This window comes from Hetaerina americana, unplaced genomic scaffold (assembly GCF_022747635.1).
Source record: "Hetaerina americana unplaced genomic scaffold, ioHetAmer1.1.p SCAF_3, whole genome shotgun sequence".
Lineage (NCBI taxonomy): Eukaryota > Metazoa > Arthropoda > Insecta > Odonata > Calopterygidae > Hetaerina > Hetaerina americana.
The window spans coordinates 52,065,683-52,090,545 of record NW_027286874.1 but is presented as its reverse complement, the minus strand read 5'-3'; the positions used below and the strand labels follow the sequence as shown (position 1 = coordinate 52,090,545).

At 38.5% G+C, this 24,863-nt stretch overlaps 1 protein-coding gene across 1 annotated transcript in view; it reads right to left on the bottom strand.

Annotated features, from left to right (window-relative positions):
• Positions 1-528: 528 nt before the first annotated feature.
• The window catches only part of LOC139690677 (uncharacterized), a 144,968-nt gene continuing 120,633 nt past the window's right edge, over positions 529-24,863 (bottom strand). Inside the window, exon 8 of the mRNA XM_071588174.1 lies at positions 529-2,952. Within this exon, the coding sequence (XP_071444275.1) occupies positions 1,993-2,952 (960 nt within the window). The 3' untranslated portion in view covers positions 529-1,992. The remainder of the gene's footprint in view (positions 2,953-24,863) is intronic.

Below are 24,863 nucleotides of genomic sequence, written 5' to 3'. Positions count from 1 at the left end.
GGAATTTCTTTACTTGGACCAGTTTTCGCCCCCCTATATTTATTCGTAGCCATTAAAACTTCATAGCAAAGAATGGAAAAGGAAGCAAGGTTGCTCTGGAGTTACATTCATAAGAAAGTTAATTAGAATATTTATTGAATACTTAATTCACTACTCTACTGTATTTGGACAAATATTATTGCAATTAATAGGTAAGCAATCCAATTATTGTCCCCGAAAGATTAATTCCATCGTGATTACTAAGATCTAAATAATTCTTTTTTTAGTTTTTTTTCCAAGTTTGCAATCATTATTTGTTTTGTTTCAATATGTTATAAACGTACTTAGGTTTAAATCAGTGACTGAGTTTCTTAGGATAAAATCCCACGACTGTCACATTTTATATACTAATTTGGATAGTAAATGCATAAGCTATTAAGCATGCATCCTAGCCATTAAGGTTTAACAATAATTACTTGAAAAATATTCCTTTCAGCGAGGTTCTTCTGAACTATCAACGTTGAAAATACATGGAATCACACAATGAAATATTCAAAGAAAGTATAAGTTTATTTTTGTAAATAAATAGCGGTTATATTCACAGAATATATACATAATATCACTTTCACAGCTCACGCACCACCTGCGCTGGATACGATAAATAAAATCCATTACTACTAACGTAGGTATTTAACTCATAATCCCAATAAAGTGGTTTAGTCATAAATAATGTGCCTCAAATAATCACCATCAAAATAGCGGACACCGATGCTCTAGCCCTATTATTGATCCTTAATTTTTAAACCCTGAACTAGGAACTATATTAATTATTTGGAAATGGGTTCTTCAGCTAGCATCTTCTACGAACTAAGAAAATAGATGATAAAACTAAATTACATGATGATAAATTTCTAAAAATAAAATTCCACACCCGAAATGATTACTTTTTTATTTAAATTAACTTGATATTACTAAATTGGATATTCTTTCAATACTTTATAGTAAAACTGTAAATATCCTTTACAAAATGTAAAAACAAGAAAACGTAATACGATTCTGGAAGACAACTTCATGAAATATTTAATGTGCCTGATACTTGGCAATAAATAGTTTTTACTGAATACGATTCTTTTTATCCTTTTATTTCAGTAAAAGCAGTAAGTGTTATAATTAAAAGTAGGTGAAGCAGTTCACATAGACTTAATTATATCTCGTTAACTGGTAGTAAGACAAACTGTAAAATGATCACTTTCATTAATTGAATTTATATTTTATATTCCGACAAATAGTATTCCTAAGATTATGATTTTTATTCCTTGTTAGTCCAATATTTTCGGAGTGTATTGTATTCAATTAGTCATAGACCAATAGATATGTTAATGTTTTTCGCCAAATAATGATGAATAACATATGAAAACATAAGTGAACAAGAGAAATACCACATTCGTAGAGAATTATATTTGCGTTAAATCACCAAGAAAAAGGAATAATGTGTACGGAGCACTAAATATTTATTGGGGGAAGAGAAGCTCTCTTGGGTAATTTTTTTGAGAATGGCTTAAACTTTAAATTGTACTTGAAACAATGTCGTAGTCACTATACTGGATAAATATTCTCTTTGAGCGGAAGAGGTTTATAAGTTTACTATTCCTCTTCAGAACTGCCATTATATTATGTAATGGCTTATGGGAGGTTTTCCCGCTAAGATCTTCGTCTTTCCTCGAACACCGACGATGGTGGACAGCCAATCTGTCCCCTAATGAACATGATATAATTGGGTCTTCTTCTAGCATTATTTATCTTTAAAATTTAAGAAGAGTAAAAGTTACAAAACTCAAATTCATTTGGAAAACCCGGCACAATTTCCGATTGGTTTGGAGCAAAGGGTTTCCCCCATCCCTTGGCCAAATCGTGCTCTGCCTTCTCTCTGTGAAGTCCTCCAGCCCGAAACAAGCGAGCAAACTCGGAGCGCGGAGGTACCACCACGCCCCTCCCCCATTCCCCCATGACGTTCTACGGTTTCTCCCGATGGACGCGGTGGAGGATCATCTCGCCCCGGGCGTCCGATACCATGTACTCCCCGTCGTCTTCGTCGTCCGCTTCGGCGCTCCATTCCACGCCCCCATCGCCCTCCAGCTCGATCGCCGGAGTCTCGGGACACGGGATCTCCGAGCATTGGCACTTCTCGATCCACTGAACGCTCAAGGTGACCAGTTCCTCCTCGCTCGCTGACTCGTGGCTCCAGTCGAACTGATGGCTTGTTACGCCCCGCCGGACCCTCTCCATCAGGGTCGCACGATCCCGGCCGCCCTGAACCACGAGGCTCCTCTTACCCCGCCCGCCTCCATTCTGCCGGCCCCCCCTCCTCACGTCAAGCCTCCGCCTCTTGGGCTGTCTCGTCTCCTTAGGCAGGTTTGGTTTGATCCTCCAGATGTTTGCCCCGGGCTCCTCTCCATCGGAACCGAACCAGTCGGCCCGACGACGCTCCCGCACCGCGACACCCTCCAGTGCACCCTCTTCCTCGCCACCATGGAAGAGGCTCGGCGTTTCCCAGGACTCCTGAACCTGCGCCGAGGACATCTGCTGCCGCTCGTAGCGGTCCCTCCTCAACTTCTTCCTTGCCTTGGCGGGGTCTCGCTCCCAAAGGTCGGTCCCCGGGGGGGCGAGGGAGAGGAGTGATGCGGGTGGCGCGGGGAGCCACCGCCCTCCCCACCCGCCGACCAGTTGCTCCTCCTCCCCGGAGCCGCCGCCGCCCGCCCCCTCTCCTGCTCCCTCCGCCGGCGGCAGCGGGTGTCCCCGACGGGTGGCGCAGGCGAACAGCACCCGGATGGTGTGGGTGAGGACGGGCCGGCAACAGGCGCCGGGGCAGTTGCCGCACGAGCGGGGTCGGAAGCGCTTGCGGCTGCGGCATGGGCCCACACGCAGGCGCACCGGGCCAGAAGGCCGCTGCGTCGCCTTGCACTCGTGGCCTTTCTGTGAGGGGGGAGATTAGGAAACGATTCATTAGTAAAGAAAGTTTCTCGGCAGAGAGTTAACCGTAAGCGGTTAATTTTAATAGTGTGAGGAAGTCTCATATTTCAAGGAAAATACAGCCCAGCTTACAATGAAATTATCTCTTAGGTGTACGGGTAGATTACAAGTAACCCCGGTTATGTTAATATGAGTGGTGTACGGTGCCTAATGACAATATAAAAAATACTAGGACAGCTTACTACGAATTTGATAACTTTTAATTGCATTATTTTAAGCCTTTATTTTTATTTATTTATGGCCATTAACAAAAGTTTGCTCAAGTTTTTCGCCTCTGTACAAATGGTTTCTAAAATACGTCTCTTAAAGTGGAATGAGTCCACTGCAAACCGGAGTCTTGATACATTAATGGAACAGTTCACAAAACAACAACACATATGAAACCAGCTTAAATTTACATACCATTTCCTTTTTTTAGAGGCACAAGAACAATTATTTTGTTGCACAAAATATTTTATTGAACTATGTTCTTTTTGTTTGAGAAATTAAGAGAAGTAATAATTATTGAGTAGCCGGTCTTTTCCTTTTAGCTATTTTTAAATTTTCCGTTAATTATATAATAAATTTGCCCGTACCTTCGAAAATACGAAAATACTAATATTTTTTTAAAATTTGCGCTAAGATGAGTTTTTTAACTTAATATCATTAAACTAAATATAAATTGAAGGCTTTGAATTTAGAAAAATTTACTATGGTATTTATATTTTATGGTAAATTTTTCCTTATCCCCTATACGTTTGTAATCACGAAAATCCTACTAATGTCCTAAAAATAATAAATTCACTCATCGGCATGTAAATATAGATCGTGGAATAATCAAAATTTGCGTGGGTCAATCGAAGTTAAAGTCTTCAACTTTTATATTTTCTTCCCCCCAAACTTCATCACCATTAAACTGTCCTTTTATTTAACAAATTGACGGTTTTTCTCTTCGAGATCGGCCTTACCGAAACGTCTTCCTCAGATCCTTTTATTTTTCTTTCCTCGAACATTTACCATAACTTTTCAAATGAATTCCATTCATCTTGTTATTACTAGTTCCCTTTATGCCATTTAGGTTCTTTCCCTTTCCTTAACCACTATTTTATGCCCTGCCAGATGTGAAAAATATGTACCCTTGGAATACTCCTACTAATTTATCATGAATTCATCAATGGGTATATTTATTTTAAAGTTTTCAAAATAATTAGAATGTGACAATTTTTGCACCTACAGGTATCATCGACTAATAATTCATATTGAGGTTTTGGGAAAAACAGCAAAATAACACCTCATTATACACGCACTAAATTCACAAAGTGAATCCACGACTCAAAAAGGGCCAGTTTATCTATATATACTATATAAACACAGTAATCAACCTGAAGGTCGGTTTGGTAGGTGATGGTAGAGTTCACTCAGTACTGAGCCCGACGGCGTGTGAAATTCACATATCAGGGTAGGGGGGCCAGTTCCTTTCCCTGTGCTGGTTATGGTTTCTCAGGAAGATCTAATACCTGTAAAATCACATAGCTGGGGTGGGGCTGCAGGTGCCTATGGAGGCTTGCCCGGGAATCGAACCCGGGCCCTCTGGTCAGTAGTCCATTGCGCTACCCCCTGGACGACTGCGACCCACATAAACGAGTATATATTCAGGAAGGCGGAGTGCGGATCGTTCATTTACGGTACCTATATAATGCGACCTCATTAGACGTCGTTATACCTGTATGCCGGTTATTGGAACAGCGCTACGCCATCAAATACTGTGTAAAACTGGACAAAACTGGGAGAGAGACTCAACACATGCTTAAGGCATCTTGTGGTGATAACACCATGGGCAGATCGGATGTTTTTGAGTGGCACATTTTGTTTTTGGAGGATAGAGATGTTGAAGACGCGATCGGGATTCGAGTGCTCTCGGACGAGCAAAGGAAACTAGCAAGCGGGTCTACCAAGGGCTTCTCTAACATATGAATGAGGATTCAAATTTTTAGACAATGCCCGACCAGGCTTCTTTCTTTTCCTCCGTCTAAAATCCGTGCTGAAACGACTTTGCCACTGAATCGTTACGAGAGACCGTGACGAGGTAGGTTAGCAGCAGTCTTGGCGCCACCTTCCAGAATGTTTAAGAGGAAAACCCGCTAGCATGTGTATGGACGCAGAAGAGTACTACGTCGAAGACTTTTGAGTGAATTTACCAATTCTGGCAATAATATTTTGTTGGATGTTGAGAAAAGGCTCGTGAAAACATTAATATGGAGCGTAGCGTATGTGTGGCACGGAAAAATGGTCACTGAAGCATGAGGGTAGACGTAGATTGGAGAATTTTGAAATATGGGTTTGGAGAAGGATAAAGAAGATATAATGGACCGAAAGGAAAACAAATGAGGAAGTCCTAGATAAAGTGGGCGAGGAGAGGAGATTGTTGGGATAAATCATAAGGAGGAAGGAAAAATGGATTAAAATCATATTGATCAGTAGTGGTATATTGAGGACTGTGATAGTGAGGAGAATGTTAGGCAAACGAGGAGAGGGCAGGAATAGGATAAGGATATTGGAGTGGATGAAGGGAAGAAGTACACAGAGATTAAGAGGGGCTTTTGGTAGAGAAGGATGTTGGGTTGTGTTTTGCTAGGAGAAACAAAAGATATATTTGGTAGTTTTGTCCATCCAAAACCTACCTCAACTGGTATACTACCTAATAAAACATGTATTTTTAAATAAACATTTATTTATACTACACATGTGTAGTCCATTGCTCCTTTGGTGGGTGAAAAAGCTCCCTTATACCATCTCCTGGTCTAAGAATCGGGGCACTTGGTTGCCGAAAACCCCCGCAGATTTCAGTGTAAATTACGTTTCCACGATAACTAGGACGTCCCTGTGTATACACAGTGTCTGTTTTCTCCGGCGATTGAGGCATCGGTCGCTGGAATTTGGAGAGTGATACTGTCAGATTCTCTCGGAAATCAAGGTACCGATCGTGCTTTTATTCGAGCGGCGGTTTACCGCCTAGTTCAACTAGAAGCGTGAGGTTTGACTCTAGACTTCTTCCCCAAGAAAGGCCTATCTTTCATTTTGTTTACTGGCTCAAGACTGACCTTATCTCCTGGTGTAGATCTTGGGCTACTTTTTTTTGCCATCGCCGGGAGCGTGTAGCGGGAAGGAAGTGTACACGAGTGTTATTTCTCTTTGAAGTGCTCGTTCTTTTGATGCGCTTCCCTTCTTTATTCAAGCATGCTGAATCTAATTTTTTTATGGCCGTGCGCCGCTTAAACACGGTCGCCTTGCAAGTTGATGAGAAGGTGAACCCCATTACCCCATTGGAGGCCCACCTCTTCCCGTTAGAGTCGCTGCGTCTCATACCCGAAGATAACGGCGATCCAATTTGGATACAATCGCCAATTCATAATCCTGAATAAGCTAAAATGACTAGGTTTTTTGACAATACTCCTCGAAAACTACCGTTTCCGTCTTTAAGAGCCCAGAGGACGACAAAAACTATTGACGAGACTTTCGGCAACCCGTTAACTGTCAGTTCTTTGTCTCCCAATGGACCCCGTGGGAAGACATATTATGCGAGCTCCAACGTTTTGGTAAAATCCATCGCTCGCGGGAGAACAGGTGGGAGTAAGAAAAGATGGCGCGTGTGCTTACGGACACAAGGATGGTGTGGATGACGGTGAAGAGAAATATTTCCTCGTACCGCGGCAACCGGGCCATCATTATCTATGAGGTTCAGCGCCGCTCCTGCGCCCACTGCAACCAAGAAGGCTACGAGACCTACCCTCGGAACCGGGGTGGGAAGAACTATGCCGAAGCAGTGGAGTTGGCCTCCAACCCGAATGCCGCCGTGGAGCTGGACGAGCCCGAGGTGGCTGTAGGGGAGAGGGCGCCAACCCTGCTACTCATCGAAAAAGCAGCCCCGGCAGCTCCCGTCGGGCCCCCACACCCCCCTCCACTTGGAGGGAAATATCAGTGGAAGCGAAAATCGTCAACACAGACCACCCCAAACTCCTGATCTCGAATGCTATACACAAGTAGCTCACGTACCTACTACCTCGCCTAATCTCACACGACCGCCGGTCTTTGTCTCCGTGCACCCGTCAAATGAGGAGGGATCATCTTTCATCCCCCCTTCCCCTGCCCACGTTGTCGACGCCCTCGCCTCGCAATCCTTGCATCAAGGGCTTCAAACACCCGTAGAACCCCTGGTGACTAGTGAGGATGCAGATTGTCTCCCGTCCCAAACATCTCGACCCTCGTCCCGTTTATCATTGACAATAAAGGAAGCACCACCGATCCCGGAAGTTGACGCACATACGAGTAAAAGTTTCTCGACATCGAAAATCCTAGATACTCCATCATCTTTCTCCATTGAGAACAGCCAAGATATCGAAGATCTTCCCAGCGCCTCTATAGAGGCGGACCACATGGAACTATCTGCGCTCATTTTTCCCGACCACACCACTTCGGTAGATGGACCCCAGTCCGCCACGCGCTCCGTCAAAGAAGGGCCCCCGTGGAACTCTGCCATATTACCCGCTCTTTGTGGAGACACTTGCTCTACCTCTTCCGATGTGGTCTGGGTGGAGGGACGCGGCGACATACCGCGCCTTCGCTCGTCGACCCGTCGGACGAGATGTCCCGGGAAGTGGCAAAGGACTCGTCACCCGGGATCGAGTGGCGACCAGAACGACGTTAGATACGACCAGAACTATGGTAACCAATTTCCAGTACCCACCTGGTGCTGGACATACATCATCCGTCGTTCCGTCGTTGAAGAGTTTTTTTGGAAAATGACCGTGCTATCATCGATAATTTCAACCCTACCATTGATAATTTCTTTCAATACATAATTTTCAATTGCTAGTTAAAATCTTCCTCATAATACTTATGGTCCTTGCCTTACTTTCTAGGTTTACGCAGTATTAACGGTCATATGTACGTGTATGTCTCTGAAGGCAGAGTGCGGATCGATCGTTTGCGGTACCTCTATAGCGAGACCTCGTTACGTGTCGTCATAAGCCAGGCAGTCACGCTACCTCTGGTCTACCCTTGCCTCCAATCATCTATAACTATTATGTATATATATATATGTGTGTATATATATATATATATATATATATATATATAGATATAGATATAGATATAGATATAGATATAGATATATACATAAAAATATTCAGGTGCACTTATAAAGTGTAGTTCAACGTACATGTACTACGAGGGTAGGTTGAAAAGTAATGCACACATGCTTGTAGAGCGCGAACAAAAACAAATAGTAAGATCAGGAAATAGCATATTAAATTATAATTTTTCAGTTTCCAATTTATATGTTCATTTTTCCACATAGTCATCATAAAGGCTAACATATTTCTCCCAACGTGTAACAAGTTTTTTTATTCCACCACTGAAAAACGCTTCCGATTTTTCTCGAATCCAGGACTTGAAAGCTGCCTTCACCTCATCGTCCAAGGTGTAATGATTATCCTCCCAAGGGACAAAATCGGGGGAATAACGGGGGTGTGGAATCGGTTCAAATTTCAGGTTGCGCGCGAGGTGTGTTGACGATCGTTGCGCCAGGCTGTCTTTCCACGACAAACTCGATCAGTATGGTTTGCGATACGCTTTTGAGTGATTTGCCGGTCATTTTGAATAAAATGTTCGACGAATTTGCGATGTTTATCGTCTGTGGCAGTGATCGGACATCCGCCGCCATGTCGTCATGTTTCATGAACAATTATGGCTTTTCCAGGCTTGCAACCACGAAATTTTGCAACTCATCGATTGACAGTAGACCTATCAAAAGAATTGTCCCCATAAACTTTCTTTCTTTAAACGACGATGAATTCCAGCAGGAATCACTTTTTCATTAGTTAAAAATTCGATAACAGCACGCTGTTTAACTCGCGTTGACATAGTACTAGAAAACGTATCCATACTTCAGCTCCTCGAAATACACTGGAGAATGAAACGACCTCAAACCTGTGCATGCATATTGAGGGGGAATGTAACTTCCACATGCCACCAGAAGTGCTTTTGAAAGTCATTTTCTTTTGTAGTCTACAAGTATGTGTGCATTAGTTTTCAGCCTACCCTCGAAAATTTACGAAGGAGTAAATATGTACCTTCAAATCGTATCCTTCATGTCACACTAATATTAGACACACACTAATTAAGGGTGAATCGTTAACAGAGGGGTGAGCGGACTTCTAGGATATTCGACTCGCTTCGCAACGCTGAGCGTCTTTGGAATCGACTGATTAATTTGTGGTAGAGTCACGCCCGGGAGAGCGCCACGCAGGGGGTGCGTGATTGGATCAAGGCGGCACCAGGAATTTCTATCCTGAGGATGCGAGGAAGGAGGAAATCCGAGGAGGGTCGTTGGGAGGGCGGGTGGATATGGGAGATAAAGAAAACTAATTGGAACGAACGATCGGGTTGAGGAAGGATTACATAAGAAATCGCCTTGAGATTTTGCTTGATGGTGTGCTCCCGCATAAGTTTTGTGTTCAAGGAACTCAATTAGAAAGGGGCTTAGTGCGGGGAATGGGAATTTCGTAAATCGTTTTGCAACAGCGCATAGGTGGGCACAAAATATATCCCCGGTCGATTGTGCTGGTGAAATTGCGTCACAGTTCATAGACATTGGATTAATGAAATATATTAATACAGGACTACATCTATGACCTGCTCTAAAAATGTAAATGGTCGAAGAAAGCGTTTAACATCACAAAGACGCCACTATATCTTCTTTAATACATTTTTATGCTGAGAAACCATTTAAAATTCCAAATGTTCTATGAATAATGAACGGTAAGTGACTACTGATTCATGTGTTAAAAAAATACATCAAAGGTTGCAATCCATCAGAATTTAAGTGCCATATCAGTCATATCGGTTAAAATATGACCTATCTAGCGTAAGAGTAACTACTGCAATAGATACATTTTAAACCTACCTCTCGTATGTCGGAATATTCACACTCCCTTCAGGTGTGAGTGGTTGGTTATTATATGCTTCGGGAGAATATTTATTTTAGGAGAGTAAATAAACGCCAAAGAATTTATTACAGTGCACCTAAATGCCAATACCCCTTGGTATTCGATCCTGGCCATTTCGATTTCGCACATCCACCAGTGCAGGACTCTAAAACTTAACCAGTGTGTTGTCAAAAGGTGACATAAACACCCTTGGAAAACAATAATGACAAATAATCAAGCATGGACGAATAACACGAAGTGTAAAAGTAACTATAGCCAAACAAACATACATGTTTAGGTTGTCTTTGTTCATCGAGGTCAATGTTAAAACATTACGCAAACAAAAGCTCTGCTTTTCGATCGCCACGAAAACCAAATTAGCAAGTGCTCGTTCATCTGTACTAAAAACTACCTTCATCAAATAATATTTACTTTCCATATTGCCATCCGTGAGGAGGCTTTGCTTCGTGTTCGTTAAAGGCTGGAAGGGAATGGTGCAATCAGCGACTGGGAAGCAGATGTCTCGAGATGACAGAGGGATGAGAGGAGAAGGAAACCATCTCACGGCACCATGTAAGTATATCATGCCCCAAAATCTGCTTTAAGCCCTCTTGATCCATTTTCTCTCTCACGCATCATCCTTTACTTGCATGGCTTTCAATCTCATCCTGTCACTCCAATTATCTCACTTTTCATCCCGCCATAAATGTCGCCCAATCTCAAGTCAAATTCACCGCAGCGTTTAATCTCCGCATTCGCTCGTTTATTCCTTGGGAAGTGCCAAGAATATCTTTCATTGAGAAGTTTTTAAAATTCCTCTCAAGAGCAAAAATCGATCGCAAGCGAGGTCAACCACCTGTCCATTCCATCACCAGATGTCTCTTTCGGGACATGGAGAAAAATTCGTAATTGGATTATTTTTGAGTTGGTGAAGGGTTTATATTCATCAAATCGTTCTTATGTTCAAAGCCATTTGTGGGAAGTTTTGAAAATATAGTATATCATACTTCTCAGGATGTGTTTTATGGTAAATTTTTATTATCTATGATAACAGAATAAACAATTTAATAAAATGCGTAATTTGGAAACCAATAACGGTTGATTTTGAAAATAAAAGGTGGAAATTTGCAAATTTGGTAATTCTATTACCATGGCATATAATACCTACGTGGATTCTCTCTATATATATTTCGTGGAACTGAATAAACATGGAATTGGAAGGAAAACTGCATGAAACCAGGTCCGTTAAAAATAATTTACCTGTTAGGATAGGTTCTTTTTGGTCCTAGAGACCAAGCGTGAATACAGTTTAAGGGGCGTTTAAAATGATACTAATAAACCAAATATTATATCTTACAATATAACATTTCCAACCTCCAAATGAAGTAAGTGTGTTCCCATCATTGCACCCAATATTTCTAACCCTTTTCTTCGCTTTAACTCGCTAACCCATCTCCACTGTCTTCACATCACTCTTCAACGATGCATTTCCGCTTAGTATTTCCTGTCTTTTTATAATTTGCCCAAACAATCCTCTCTCTTTCCGTCTATAACTTTATTTTTTGTTTTTTTTATCTTCTTTTGCATTTTTTCATTTTTTCCAATGATATCTCAAAAGTCTCAATCAAGTTTTTAGTAATTATTTATTTACATTATTATTCAATATATTTTTCGTCTTAAATCTTGTTTGTAAAAGGTTATTCTTAATCTGCTGATATTCCTCAGTTAATTTTCAAAATAATTTGTCCATATTCATGGAAAATACTATTTTGCTAGGAAAAATATAACCTACTCTATTTTACGGTTTCCAAATGTTATGTTTAAAATTGCGTTCCAATTTATTAAGAACCTCATTACATTCCTTTTCTGTCCCAATGCTTCGTCACTCGTTTCGCAGCTCTTTTCATGCTTCCTTAAACAATTTCTCTGCTCATACGTTGAACTTTACGCTTAATAACGGGAAATTGTGTCTGATCTCCTTGCCTAAAATCGCTGTCTTGATTCGCTCATCTATATCCACACTTGTGGAATCTGATTCATGCACGGATACCGAATAAGTCACTGCCCTTTCAGTCTGATCCTATCTCCTGCAAAATGTCCATTATGGCTACTCAGCTTTTATGAAGTAAGCAGTCTCAAAATCAAGCAAAACATAATGCAATAAACAGTACAATATAGAATAACACATTTATTCCGCCATAAAATGGAACCTTAATTACTATAAAAATTTTGTTTTCCATTTATTGTAAATAATCTTTACTTTAAATTTCAGTCCTTAAATTGCATCAATTCCTATGTGGCCGTAAGTCAAACCTTTATTTTAACTTATCCCAGCGGTAATATCATATATTATTTACTAAAAATTAAAAAAATAAGCGAATTTCGGTATTCATTTATTGCTTGCAGTTTTTATTTGCATCTCGGTAGTAAGTTTAACCCGATCAGGGTTTAAGTACTTCTACCACCTTGAACAAAAAGTTCCCGGAATAACCACCGTGTGGCGCTCCCATCGTTCCGATTTGAGTTCTGTTTTTTTGTTAAATTGGTACATCTGTTGTTGATATTCCCTTTAAATCTTAGTGTCATAACTTGACATTTGCAAAAGTTACGTAGCCAAGAGTACATCTATCTCTGTGTGTGTTGGCGATTTTTTACAATTTCAGAAATGGATTTAAATTTGCAACAACGAACTTGTATTAAATTTTGCGTAAAAAACGGATTTAGTGGCGCACGGACGTTGGAAATGTTGGAAAAGTGTTTCGGCAACGATTCTCTAAAAAAAACGGTCGTTTACCAGTCGCACGAGCGGTTCAGAAGTGGTCGTGAGTCAATCGAAGATGATGAACGCAGTGGCAGACCATCGACATCGAAAGTCGGTGAAAAAATTGATAAAGTAAAAGAAATGTTGGTCAATAACCGCAAATTAACCATCAGAGAAATAGCGGAGGACTTGAACATTGCCTATGGATCCGCCCAAGACATTGTGGTTAATGATTTGGGTTTCCGTCGTGTAGCAGCAAAGTTGGTGCCAAAAGACCTCAATTTCATGCAAAAAAGAGACCGTGTTGACGTCGCAAAAGACATGATTTGCGAGGCTGAATCCGATCCCACATTCATCAAAAGGATCATTACTGGAGACGAGACGTGGGTTTATGAGTACGACACGCAATCCAGACATCAGGCAAGTGAATGGCGTTCACCAAATGAGCCGAGACCAAAAAAACCACGTCGTTTTCAGTCAAAAAAGAAGGCAATGCTGACGGTTTTCATGGATTACAACGGTGTAGTGCATCATGAATTTTTGCCAGAAGGCCAGACAGTAAACAAAGAGTATTATTTGGGCGTTATGAGACGTTTGCGTGAAGCAATTCGCCGAAAGAGACCAGAAATGTGGGCAGAAAACTCGTGGATTTTGCACCATGATAACGCACCGTCGCACAGTGCTATCATTATTCGTAATTTTTTGACGAAAAATGCAACAAATACCATCCAACAGCCACCGAATTCACCTGATTTGGCTCCCTGTGACTTCTTTCTGTTCAATCGAGTTAAAAAACCATTACGGGGAACGCGTTTTAGAACCCGAGAGGAAGTAATGGAAAAATCGCAGGAAGCACTGATGGACATACCGAAAACCGACCGTAACTTTTGCAAATGTCAAGTTATGACACTAAGATTTAAAGGGAATATCAACAACAGATGTACCAATTTAACAAAAAAAACAGAACTCAAATCGGAACGATGGGAGCGCCACACGGTGGTTATTCCGGGAACTTTTTGATCAAGGTAGTATATCAACACCCGGATAATGCAAACAACCAACATCTTACTTATACTCGTATACGTGGTCGGTAAGATTGTGAGGTGTCAAAATTCAGGAGTATGATTTGGCAGTCTACTCGTGCCATTTAAGGTGGGTTTTAAATGGACATACAATATACCTGATATACCTGCATACTTGGCATACCTCTTCACCTGGTATACCTTTTCACCTGGTATACCTGCATACTGTTCACTCCTATATATCTCACCCTCGCCTAACAAGACAAAACTCAGTCCAGGTCTCACGCTAAGGTAAAATTTCCTTCAATTCCGCACACACATTAGCTCCCTTTATTTCGTCCAACAACCCGGTCATTTTCTTACGCCTACCTCGCTTTTCTAACATCCTCCCGCTATTAGTCTTCAGCATTCCATCGCCAATCAAATGCTCTGCATCCATCTTTTCATCCTTTTATGGATTTCCCCAGCAATATTCTTTCCTGCCTCCTACACTTGCATATTTAGCAATACTTATTTTGATTTTTTATCCCTACATATTACCCTATCCATCTTTGATTAATCATTAATTATTTACTTCTTGGGAAAGCTACTTTTCATGCCTCAATTCTTATTATATCCCCACTACTTTGACCTACACAGTCCAAGATACTACCAAATACGTCAATGTTACGCTATTCTAGTAATCCTTCTACTTCAATGTTTAACACAACTTTCCTCTAACTAGAAATCCTCATTATTTAAATTTTAGTCTTAATTTAAATGCATAGGCACCCAAAACCTATCACCAATTTTCTAATGCACTTAGCAATAGCCTTAACCGCTTTGCTCAATAGCTAACTAAAGCTTGGGCATCCTCAAACCTTAACTGAATTTCCAACTTATTTAGCTAATTTACTGAGTTCCCCGTTGATCTTTATTTTTATCTCCAGTCCTTCCGATGAAACTTTTACCACTCCCCGCACATATGAGCTGAAAGTCATGGAAGGTAATGAAAAGTCCTTTCTTATCCCTCCTCACAATATTGCCCATCCCAAGTCTTCACCCGTTGCACGTATCTCATCAGTTTGACACATGTGCAGGCTACTGATAAATCACCTATCGCTCCAATCTACGCCTATCTCCTGGAATATATTCACCGATTATTCCCCATTTATTCTATTAAACGCCTTCTCAAAATCTACGAAACAAATACATCCTTATGGCACTCTTTGTCCCTTTCTACAAGGGATCATTACTGATATTGTAACACGCGCATCTCTCCAACACCAAACCAAAATTGATCTCATCTACCTAATAATTAGCTCTTCTCTCGATTCTATAGCGGGTGACCTTTGGTGCCACTTTTGCTTCGTATTGAAATAAAACTTGCACAGAGCCCTAACATACGATCCTTCTCTTTTTTTGGGACAGGAACTAACACAGATTTAGCAAAATATTCCGGCCAAATTCCACCTTCATAAATTATATATGCTATAACAATATCTTTACCATACACATAGATGTTCTATGCGTTCTATTCATATCTAAGAATATTTTCTGGTTAAATTAGTAATTTTTCTATCTTAATTATAATACTCTACACGGATTTTCCCTTCTTATGGTATTCTCCCATTTGTCTTTCACTTCACATGTTTTCTTGCCCTCTCTCATTTTTTTGCTTACTGCTTACCGATGCTCCTTTCGTAAAGTAACGTGAAGTTTTAGCCAAATCTTCTACATTTTATTTCCTATCCCGTCTTTCCTGTTTTATCCATTTGAGTCTGAGGTTACACCTCATTTTACTAAATTATGACCTGAATCCGCATCCTATCTTGACCCACTTTGATTCAGGAGCTAATGGATGGGCAATTACTCTATTGAATTTCTGCTAAGACAATGGGGGAAATCGGGATGATAAAACGCTCGTTAACATTTTTGATTTCAAGCACAGGATCAAATTTTAAGGTTGCCACTTGTTCTATGGCCGACGATTATTTGAAAATATAAGTTCTAATACCAACTGACTATGTTTTTGGTCGTTATTTGAATAGTGCTTAGTAATGATACACAAAAAAATGAACAAATTCCCCATAAATTTCATGGAAAATTTATTTATATCCATGCCCTACATTAGAATTCATGCACAGAAATGCTATTTTTAGGGTAACTATCGTCATGATAAATAATAAAATTGTCCTAATACCTATCCGTGCCGTTCACTGTAACAAAAGTGCCATCTACCTACATTAAATAAGTAATTGCGTAAAAAATATCTTTTTCAATGTGATATATTACGATTTATGGAAAAAGTGAATGCCTTTGAGTCTAAGCGGGAATTGATAAATTCATTTTTTCTGCTAAGCAATAAATAATTCAATTTAAATTCAGAAACTCAAAGAAATTGAGACTAATTCCGGTGAAATAGATGATTTCCTACGCTCTAGATTAATTCTAAGAGTGGCCACTTATTGTGTCATACTTATTTTGGAGAATCACTTTCTTTGAGCTCCATGATCAACCAAGAAAAGAACAAATAAAAACGCCACCCAGGCATTGGCTTTAAAAATTAGTGACATTTTCATTCGAAAGAAATATTAACTATGCTCTTCTGATCGTTTTAATTTTTCATCAAAAACATCCTCTTACAACTTGCGCAGTGGAATTTCAAGTGCACTGAGTAATCTCATTTTTATAAAAGTTATCTGTTCCGTTTATCAGGCTTTCATTTTAGTTAGCACATTACGAAGCTTTGAAATGACAAAAGATTCGAATCTTAAAATTACTCCTGAGATACGGGGGTGTAGGACTTCCCTTCTCTTTCCCTCCGGGGTAGAAAGAGAGGGAAGGATACAGAGACGGAAGGAAATCCATGAAATTTCCTTCCCTCCCCGTAAGGAGAGAGAGAAAATATGGACGGTAATGACGTAAGGGCGAAGGTAATGACCGAAGAGCTGTGAGCTGCGGGAACGCGGGGGTGTAGTGAAGGGGGAAACGGTGGAGTGGCATTGATGTGAGAATGAACCCCTCTCTCTCTCTCTGAAGCCTTTCCTCCCCCTCTCAGTACTGGGCCTCCATAATTCTTACCTGAGTCTAAGTCACTAGTCATTTTCGACTAATTATTCAAGGCGTGGGATGAATAGGGAAATCAGCTGAAAGCTGAATGGGGATGTCTCACAGTTCACTCATCTCCCCTAACTTACGCTTACGCTAGAAAGAATTATCCATCCAGATCCATCAAATTTGAGCGCATGTGTATATTAACGGCTCTATCTCTCTTCGGCCATGGATTTGGTCCTGTCTGATTAGTAACACTTGTAATTCCTTAAAAACTTTATTATTTTCCCTTATACGACCAGTTAAATTCGTATGGTGTCATATCTAGAATAGGTATACCAATTCTACAAGGGTCGAAAGCCGACTCAAAAAGTTTATATGACCCTCAGGTAGTTCCAGTCAGTAGATTTAGGCTAAAGATCAGCTCTTTGGATGGTCAAATACAGTAAATCCTACAAATATATCGTAAATTCTACCAGCTAGCAAAAACAAGATTCAACGTTTTGACTTCCAGGTTCTCGAGTGTTTTATCAGGCATGATACGGTCGTATTATGTCGCCTATTTTAGCTCATTCGAAGAAGTCAAAAAGTTTATTTATTTTTAATCCCTTGATAGTTTCAGAACTAAAAGTATGTGTAACATTTTACTGAAACAGATAATATTTGCACATTGAGATAAGATTTTACCTAATTTGACCAAAATTAGAGGATCGTAATAGTGATAAATTTCAAGGAGTACATAGTTTGCGCACACACTCAAACCAATCAGAAGCCATGTTTAACCTATTCTTTTTAAGATTTCAACCTTCAAATATTTCTGACAATTTCACTGGACCAACTGCAAATAAAAATTCTAAAATTACTCAACCTAGACTTAATAGTAATTATACTTCTATTATATCTATCTTAACTTAACTAAGTACTCTAAAAATATTTTAGGAATGAAGGGCTTGTATTATTGGAATTTAATGTTTAATTGTTGCAAAAAAATTGTTAAAATACTTGAGAAAATTTTTTTTCTTGAAATGAAATGGTTTAACTTCAAATCATAGTTTTGCTTTTTTGTGGATTCTATGACAGATATATTTCCGAAAGCTACGTGAATACAATTATTATTTTTTCTTGTTCTTATTAATTCGCGCTTCTTCTCATTAATTCGTACCTTTTGACAATTGGAATCTCGAAACTAATTATCAATCATTCCAGGGATGCAAACTCAATCCATTTATTCCCATTGTGATACAGGTAGTTCACTATTTCTACATCACTATTCTAAAAAAAAGTTTGCATATTCATGTTTGGAAATTTCAACCTGCAAAATCACCGATGAATGCATAAATGAGGGTAGGAACACAAGAACGGACCTAAGCTTTATGATCGTGATAGTAAATTTTTCCTCCATATTTTCTTAAAAAATATTATTTGATTCTATCATAATATTGTACATTATAACATACCCACTAACCGCCGAAATTCTAAAATAAGTTATAGAAAGAAAATATGTGGACGCCAACCCGTTCAGCTCACGTCACCATATTACAATATTGGCAACATAAAATCCACTAAGAGATCATTACAATCAGCAATAATTCTGGAGAAAACGCCCATGTAAAAATAAATCGACACATTTAAATATGTATTCTTGGTACTGTTATTGAAAAAAGATTTACCAATGTATCTCCTAATTTTCATAAGAATATAAATGAGGAAATAAAAACAGGAATTTGTTGATACTAATTTATCCAAAATCCCGTCGCTGGAATTGATAAAATAATTTGTTAGTAGATTGAATTTTTATTATAATGCACCCGATAAAACCTGATAAAACTTGCTTCAAATATTAAAATCAAGTTTACAGCAAGAGGACAGTTTTCATGATTACTTAGATTCTTAGAAAATAAAGAGAACTGGTTCCTTTATTTTGGGTTAGGACAATGAGCTACGTTTTTTTGACAAGGAACTCGTCAATTATTCATTATATTGAGCACGAATACAAAGTCTATGTTATGATATAACATAATCAAATGTAAATGCGTATAATAATATGGAAAGTATAATTGTTTCAATTTAACCAACTATTTATTAAAAATAAAGATCATGAGATGACTAGCATTGTAATTTACCAAATGAGGAAAGTAGTATACATTTGAGTCCGCGGGCACAAATAAATTTGCTCGCAGTGGCATTTCTCGTGTTTGAGAAGCCTACCTTCCTGACACTTACTTCTTTAGCCTTTTTGGTCCACTTTGTAAAAGAAATAAGCATTGTAAAATAAGGCAGTAAACGATAAATTAAAAAGGTTTTAATACCTAATTTGGAATAACTTTGTTGTGGCTAGGATTACCCAGAATCTAGTTCTTCCGCCTAGTATCAGCAATCTATTTACCAGACTACTATATTACTCTCTAATTGTTTTTGAAGCAATTCAATAATCTAATAATAACCACATTGCTTACTTTTATGTTGCTTCCATCCATTTGAGGTGAAACACGCAATTGCATGCAAACCGGGTGAAAGATCATCCTACCTCCCCTACTATCTTTTCTCGCCTCATTTCTGTTCAGAGTGGAAAATTGCATGTACAAATGACGTGGTGTGAAAAGAGAATGTGGGATACGCCTCCACCAGAGAAGCATTAGCGAGCAGTCAGAAATTCTTGCAGGAATATATGAACGTGATATAGTGAAATAAAAGGTAGACAGTTCATAATTTGTAGTCTCCGTTTTCAAAGCCCCGGTCTAATCTTCTGAGAGGCATTTGAAATGTCTAGGCAACTGAAATCAATAATCATGGTCAAAATGTGGTTATCAATACTTAGGGGAAAAAATATTTTATTCATCTTCCTAATTGAGTGAACATCATAATCAGTATGATTGACGATACAGTTGTTAAATTTTACAATACATATGCCTCTATCTCAATGCTCTCACTTCAATTAAATTACTCTTTTCAATGTGATTCCCGCGACCGAAACTTTCACTTTTTGCTTCTAACTACCTCTAGGTAATTCACTTACACTGCCATTCAGCTTCTGTATATTTTATCTACCTAAGTCTTTTGGGGTTTCTATTTTTTCATTTATCTGATGAACTCATTTATTTCATGTTTTATATTCAAATGACAGAAATAAATGTATTACTTCATCGATTAAATAATTATTCCGATTTTATACATTATCTCTTGAAAACTCAAAACTTTAATAATTACAAACACGTGTGTACAAAGGCTAAGGTTAACTTCTTTCATTTACTTTTACTGATGAGATTTAACCCCATGCGAGTATTTTTATTCCAAAACGATTTCCGCGGATAATTCGTATCGCTGCGGTGTATCTGTGCTTATTTTTGTTTTAAATATAACTTGAACTTACTTCATTTTCATCGTAGCCAAAACGATATCTTTCGATGAAAAACATGTCGATAGTTCTCATTTATATGATGCCTTGGTCTCTCAAGATCTAATCCAAACGCCAATTTCATCTACCGTGATAATAAACACATTTCACTACGAGAAAAATCAGCTGTTGTCTTCCTCAATATCCCTCATACCTCAGTAAATTGAACTGTCTCGATTTAATACATCTATTTCCTTAACCCTCCACAAATGCCACGCCTCATTGTATTAAATTTAGCCTTTTCTTCTTTCTGCCACTTTTATCCGTTTTCGACCTTGAAACCATTCATATTCCCCTCACTGCCCCTTCAAGCCTCTCCCCACTCCCAACCCATCCCCATCAATTTCCCTCCCAATCCATCTTCCTCTCTATCAGGGAAAGAGGGGCCCTTCTTCATCCATCCATTCACCCGCCCACTGAAGGATTCCATTCATTAATCTCGACCTAACGAAGACAGCTAAATTCTCCCATTCTCCTTCCTCCCCTGTCGCTCTCAATCCACTCCCCTCTTTGCGTGTTTCCCTTGTCATATTCATCTCATTTCTCGTCAGCACTTTTCTCAGTCCCTCTGAAAATTGTCACCTTCATCTTTCTGGTGCCCTTTTAAAATCTTGCATAAAAAAGATGGAGCTTATTTCTCGAGGATATTTTCTTTAACTGTTGATCGACGAGATAAATCAGCGTTGTTTTTTGGATAATTTCTTCTGAAAGGAATGGATCTTAACGTTAGACCTCTTATTCCTGCTTGTTTTAACTTTTAAAAAGCAAATTTTAACTAATAAGAAAGATAAATGTCGTTTGAAGTAGCAATATATTTCCTCGGTTAGTCGGTAACTCCGTTAGGCATCGAACCATCAACCAAGTCACCCCATCACACTTACTATGAATGTTCAAAAATTCCGAGAAGGGTGATTCAAGATAATTTTAAAATCACATGAAATATGAATTTTTAAACCTGAGAAATAACATGGTAATGTACTACTAATGGATTTCTTAGAATTAATAGTGGCATTCTGTTACACCATAGCGCCATTTCATCATTATTCTTTTTTGGAGAGTAATATTTTGCCAGCAGAAAATGCCGAAAGAAATTCAAAATTGATAGTGTGCTTTCAAATGACTTTATGTGTCCGAGATAAGGCGCATCAGTTATTTCCTGGGGATTGGATTTATTCTATAATTTCTCCTCTCTTTTCAAGCCTCTTACAACGGCCAATCAAATTAAAGTTTTCCTCGTTTATTTTGTTTAGCAAAAATACATGGAAAGATGTAATGCGAATACCAATCAGCTGGGGATAAAATTTGTTCATAATCACAGGGAAAATGTGATTATAGCGTATTTTTATTCTAAAGGAACGGATTATTTAACAAATTTTTAACATTATACGCAACCATTATCACCCAAAAAAATAAGTGTTCAACGATGGAATTTGTGAATTGTAATATTCTCGCCCTTATGAAAATTGTGAATGTTCCAAGGTGCGTGGACGTTATTTAACAAAAAAAAGTTCTTCCATTTGATGCTTTCGATACTTACAATATGGCACCTTATGTAAAGCATGTGCCTTAAATTTCTCGATTTCATCTGTAGTAATCATCAACTCACTGTCTAAAAATACGTGAAAAACTATCGTAACAATCCTGCTCGAATGAAATGTATTGATAAAGTATTTTTATACATTACAAAAAAAATAATCCAACTCGTATTTTAAGAATTTAATCGGTTGTAATTGAATGTTTTATTTAATGCATTGTTGAGTAAATTAATATCCATTACGCCATCTATTCCAGAGTAAATAGCTGACTGATTGGTGGTGTGGGACTACGCTTGGCGTATTGTCAACTGGGCGTCCAGGTTGCCTTGATCTAATGCACGCGCGAAACATCTGGCTCCCAGCAATCGAGCGTCGGTCATTTTGATGCGAAGACAGTGAAATTGCCTACGTGTCAGTCCATTACCATTGGCTCTAATGAATTTCGCTCCGCTACATGAATCTAAGATCTGAATTATGACATATTACAAATATATATTATAAATGTCATAATTTTATATCATTTAATGTCTTTGAGAGAGATATCGGAGTAAGAGTGCAGTTATAGAAAAAGAGTGAAAAGTGAACGGGAAAAAAGGGAGCCCGAAGAGATTCTTTGTTACAGAAAATTAGGTTTTTGATCGAAGCCTACGGTGATACTAAGGACCTGCTATCGCAGCAATGATGTAATTCTAGCTGGAATCACGATATAGTTACTTAGTTGTGGAAGGATTCTAGGATTTCAATTGAGTACCCACTGCTTAGTCAAGGAAATTTCACAATTTTTAAAGTGATATGTGACAGAAGTAAGCATAGATGGCGGAGTTAAAAAAAGCAGGTCCTTCGGATGAATCATGACAGTTGCCGTGTTCATGCTCAGTAACAACCTTAAATGTGAAACATTGCATTTGAGAGCAAATTCTCATGCTTCCCCGGAACGTTTGGTAATTTACGTGTTTTGATCAGCCACTTGGAGAATTATTTACCTGTACGAGCCGTTCCCCGGCTAAAAATCCACGTTGAAAGATATAAATAAATAGGTATGAAATAAAGGTATATGGTTTATGTATTAAAGTTGAAGATTAACGTGAATAAAGATTCATATTGTAATAAAACTTCACATAATTGCATCAAGATATTCTAAATCACAGCACAAAAAATTAAAAATCACTATCAAGGCCATTGCCATACCAAAAATTGACTAAAATCGTTCATTTCAACCCGGCACATTTGTCCAAGCGTGCTGAACAGGGCGTCGGAATTTGCTACTCTCGAGTTAGCAGAGGCTTTGGCATTAACCATGCGTGGCATAAGCAGCAGACGCATGGTAGTTGGCGTTTATAGCAAGTCCTTGTGAATCCCAAGAAACGTTCGTCGTGGATAATATTTTCAAGCTACTTACAGTAAAAGACTGACATTTGAATTAAAATACTCGTAAGAAACCAACAAAGGCGGAAATTTTATCAAAGCATTAACAAAAATATTTGAAAAACATTTGTTAAAACTTCGCTGAATTAGGAAGGTTAAGTGTTTTTAAATAAACATATTACACTACTCGCTATTCCGTAATGAAAATTTGGAAACCTTTAAATGTATTTCAATGCATATTTTGTAATTAAAAACCACAAAAAAGTACCCATTTATATTTCAATTTTGTTACTTTCTTCATCTCGCAAAATAGTATGAAATTCTTTGGGACCTAGGAGGTCCTGACAGAAATATGCAATCCATCCTTATAAAGTTCAAAACGGCATTAAAAAGCATATCTACTAAACAGATGAGTTATTTCAGGAATAAAAACTGTTTTCATAAAATCGTGAAAGTTACTCAATTATTCAAGTTCACCAGAGTGTTGTCGGCTTCCTTTGAAAAGGGCGTAAACTAATTAATTCAGTTAATTTAAAGATGAAAAAATAACACAATATTTCGGGGCTCACATTATATTTTTCAAGTTTCATTTAATTATCACTCGATGTGTATTATTATTTTGAAATTCTTTTTCATTTGAACATTTTTTTTGCAGGCACATTGTTGAACGGTTCATACTATTTATTCATATTTCACCTTGTCACTAACGAAAAACCCAAGAATATACTTTTTAGTAAATATTTTTATCAAACTAACCTGATTTTTGCCTTTTTATATAAAGAATAGAGGTAAATTCCTGTATTTTTTCCATTGGCTTCGAAACCTAACCAGCTAAATGTGAATCGGTAGATCATGGGGAAAACGCGTCACCAGAGCGTGAGAAAAAATGTTATTATACTTCACTAATGTATGAAACTATTTGCTGAGTAGAACTGCACATCTCATGTACACCAGACTTACATATATTACATTATTTTAATGGATTTTTCTTGTATCGATGACAATAGATGCCATTTCCCTGGCTAAGTACCCAGTCAGAAACTTGAGCTTCATTAATGCCATTGGAAAGCACTATTACTGATTTAGGCATCATTTGCTTCCTTTTGTTCATTGTCTTTCTTCGTCCACTCTTCCGATCCTTTGGTTCACCAAATTGTATCTCTCATCCATCCCGTCATGGGCAATTACCTTCCACCAAATCTTCTCCATGCGCACCAATTATTCCCCTTGCGAACCTATCCATCGAACCGCTCTGCCGTTCTCTTGCTACTTCGCTAAGCCCGACTCCTAATGTAATCATTGAATCGGACTAATTACCTGGTTCCTAAATCCTTGACAAGGCTTTAAATCCAATTTTAGCCCCATCGCGTGGGATTCGCTTTTAATTTCACCTTCATCGTCTGACTCAGCTCACTCACCCCTGACTATCTTTGAAGTTCTCCTTCTTCGAACCGAATCATATTTTCGATAAAACTTCTCTTAACTGCGCCTTTCACACTTTATTAACGTACCTCTGTATTTTGTAATTTATCTCCACAGAAGTTCCCATTTCGGTTTGATCAACGGTATGAGATATTGGCATCATTTACTTACTACTGAGAACATGATTAATATTCACCAGGCGACATTTCTGGAGTATTTTGACAATACCTTCCAATTTTCACATTATTTCTCCTACGAAAATCATATAAAATTTGGAAACCTTTAAATGTATTTCAATGCATATTTTGTAATTAAAAACCACAAAAAAGTACCATTTATATTTCAATTTTGTTACTT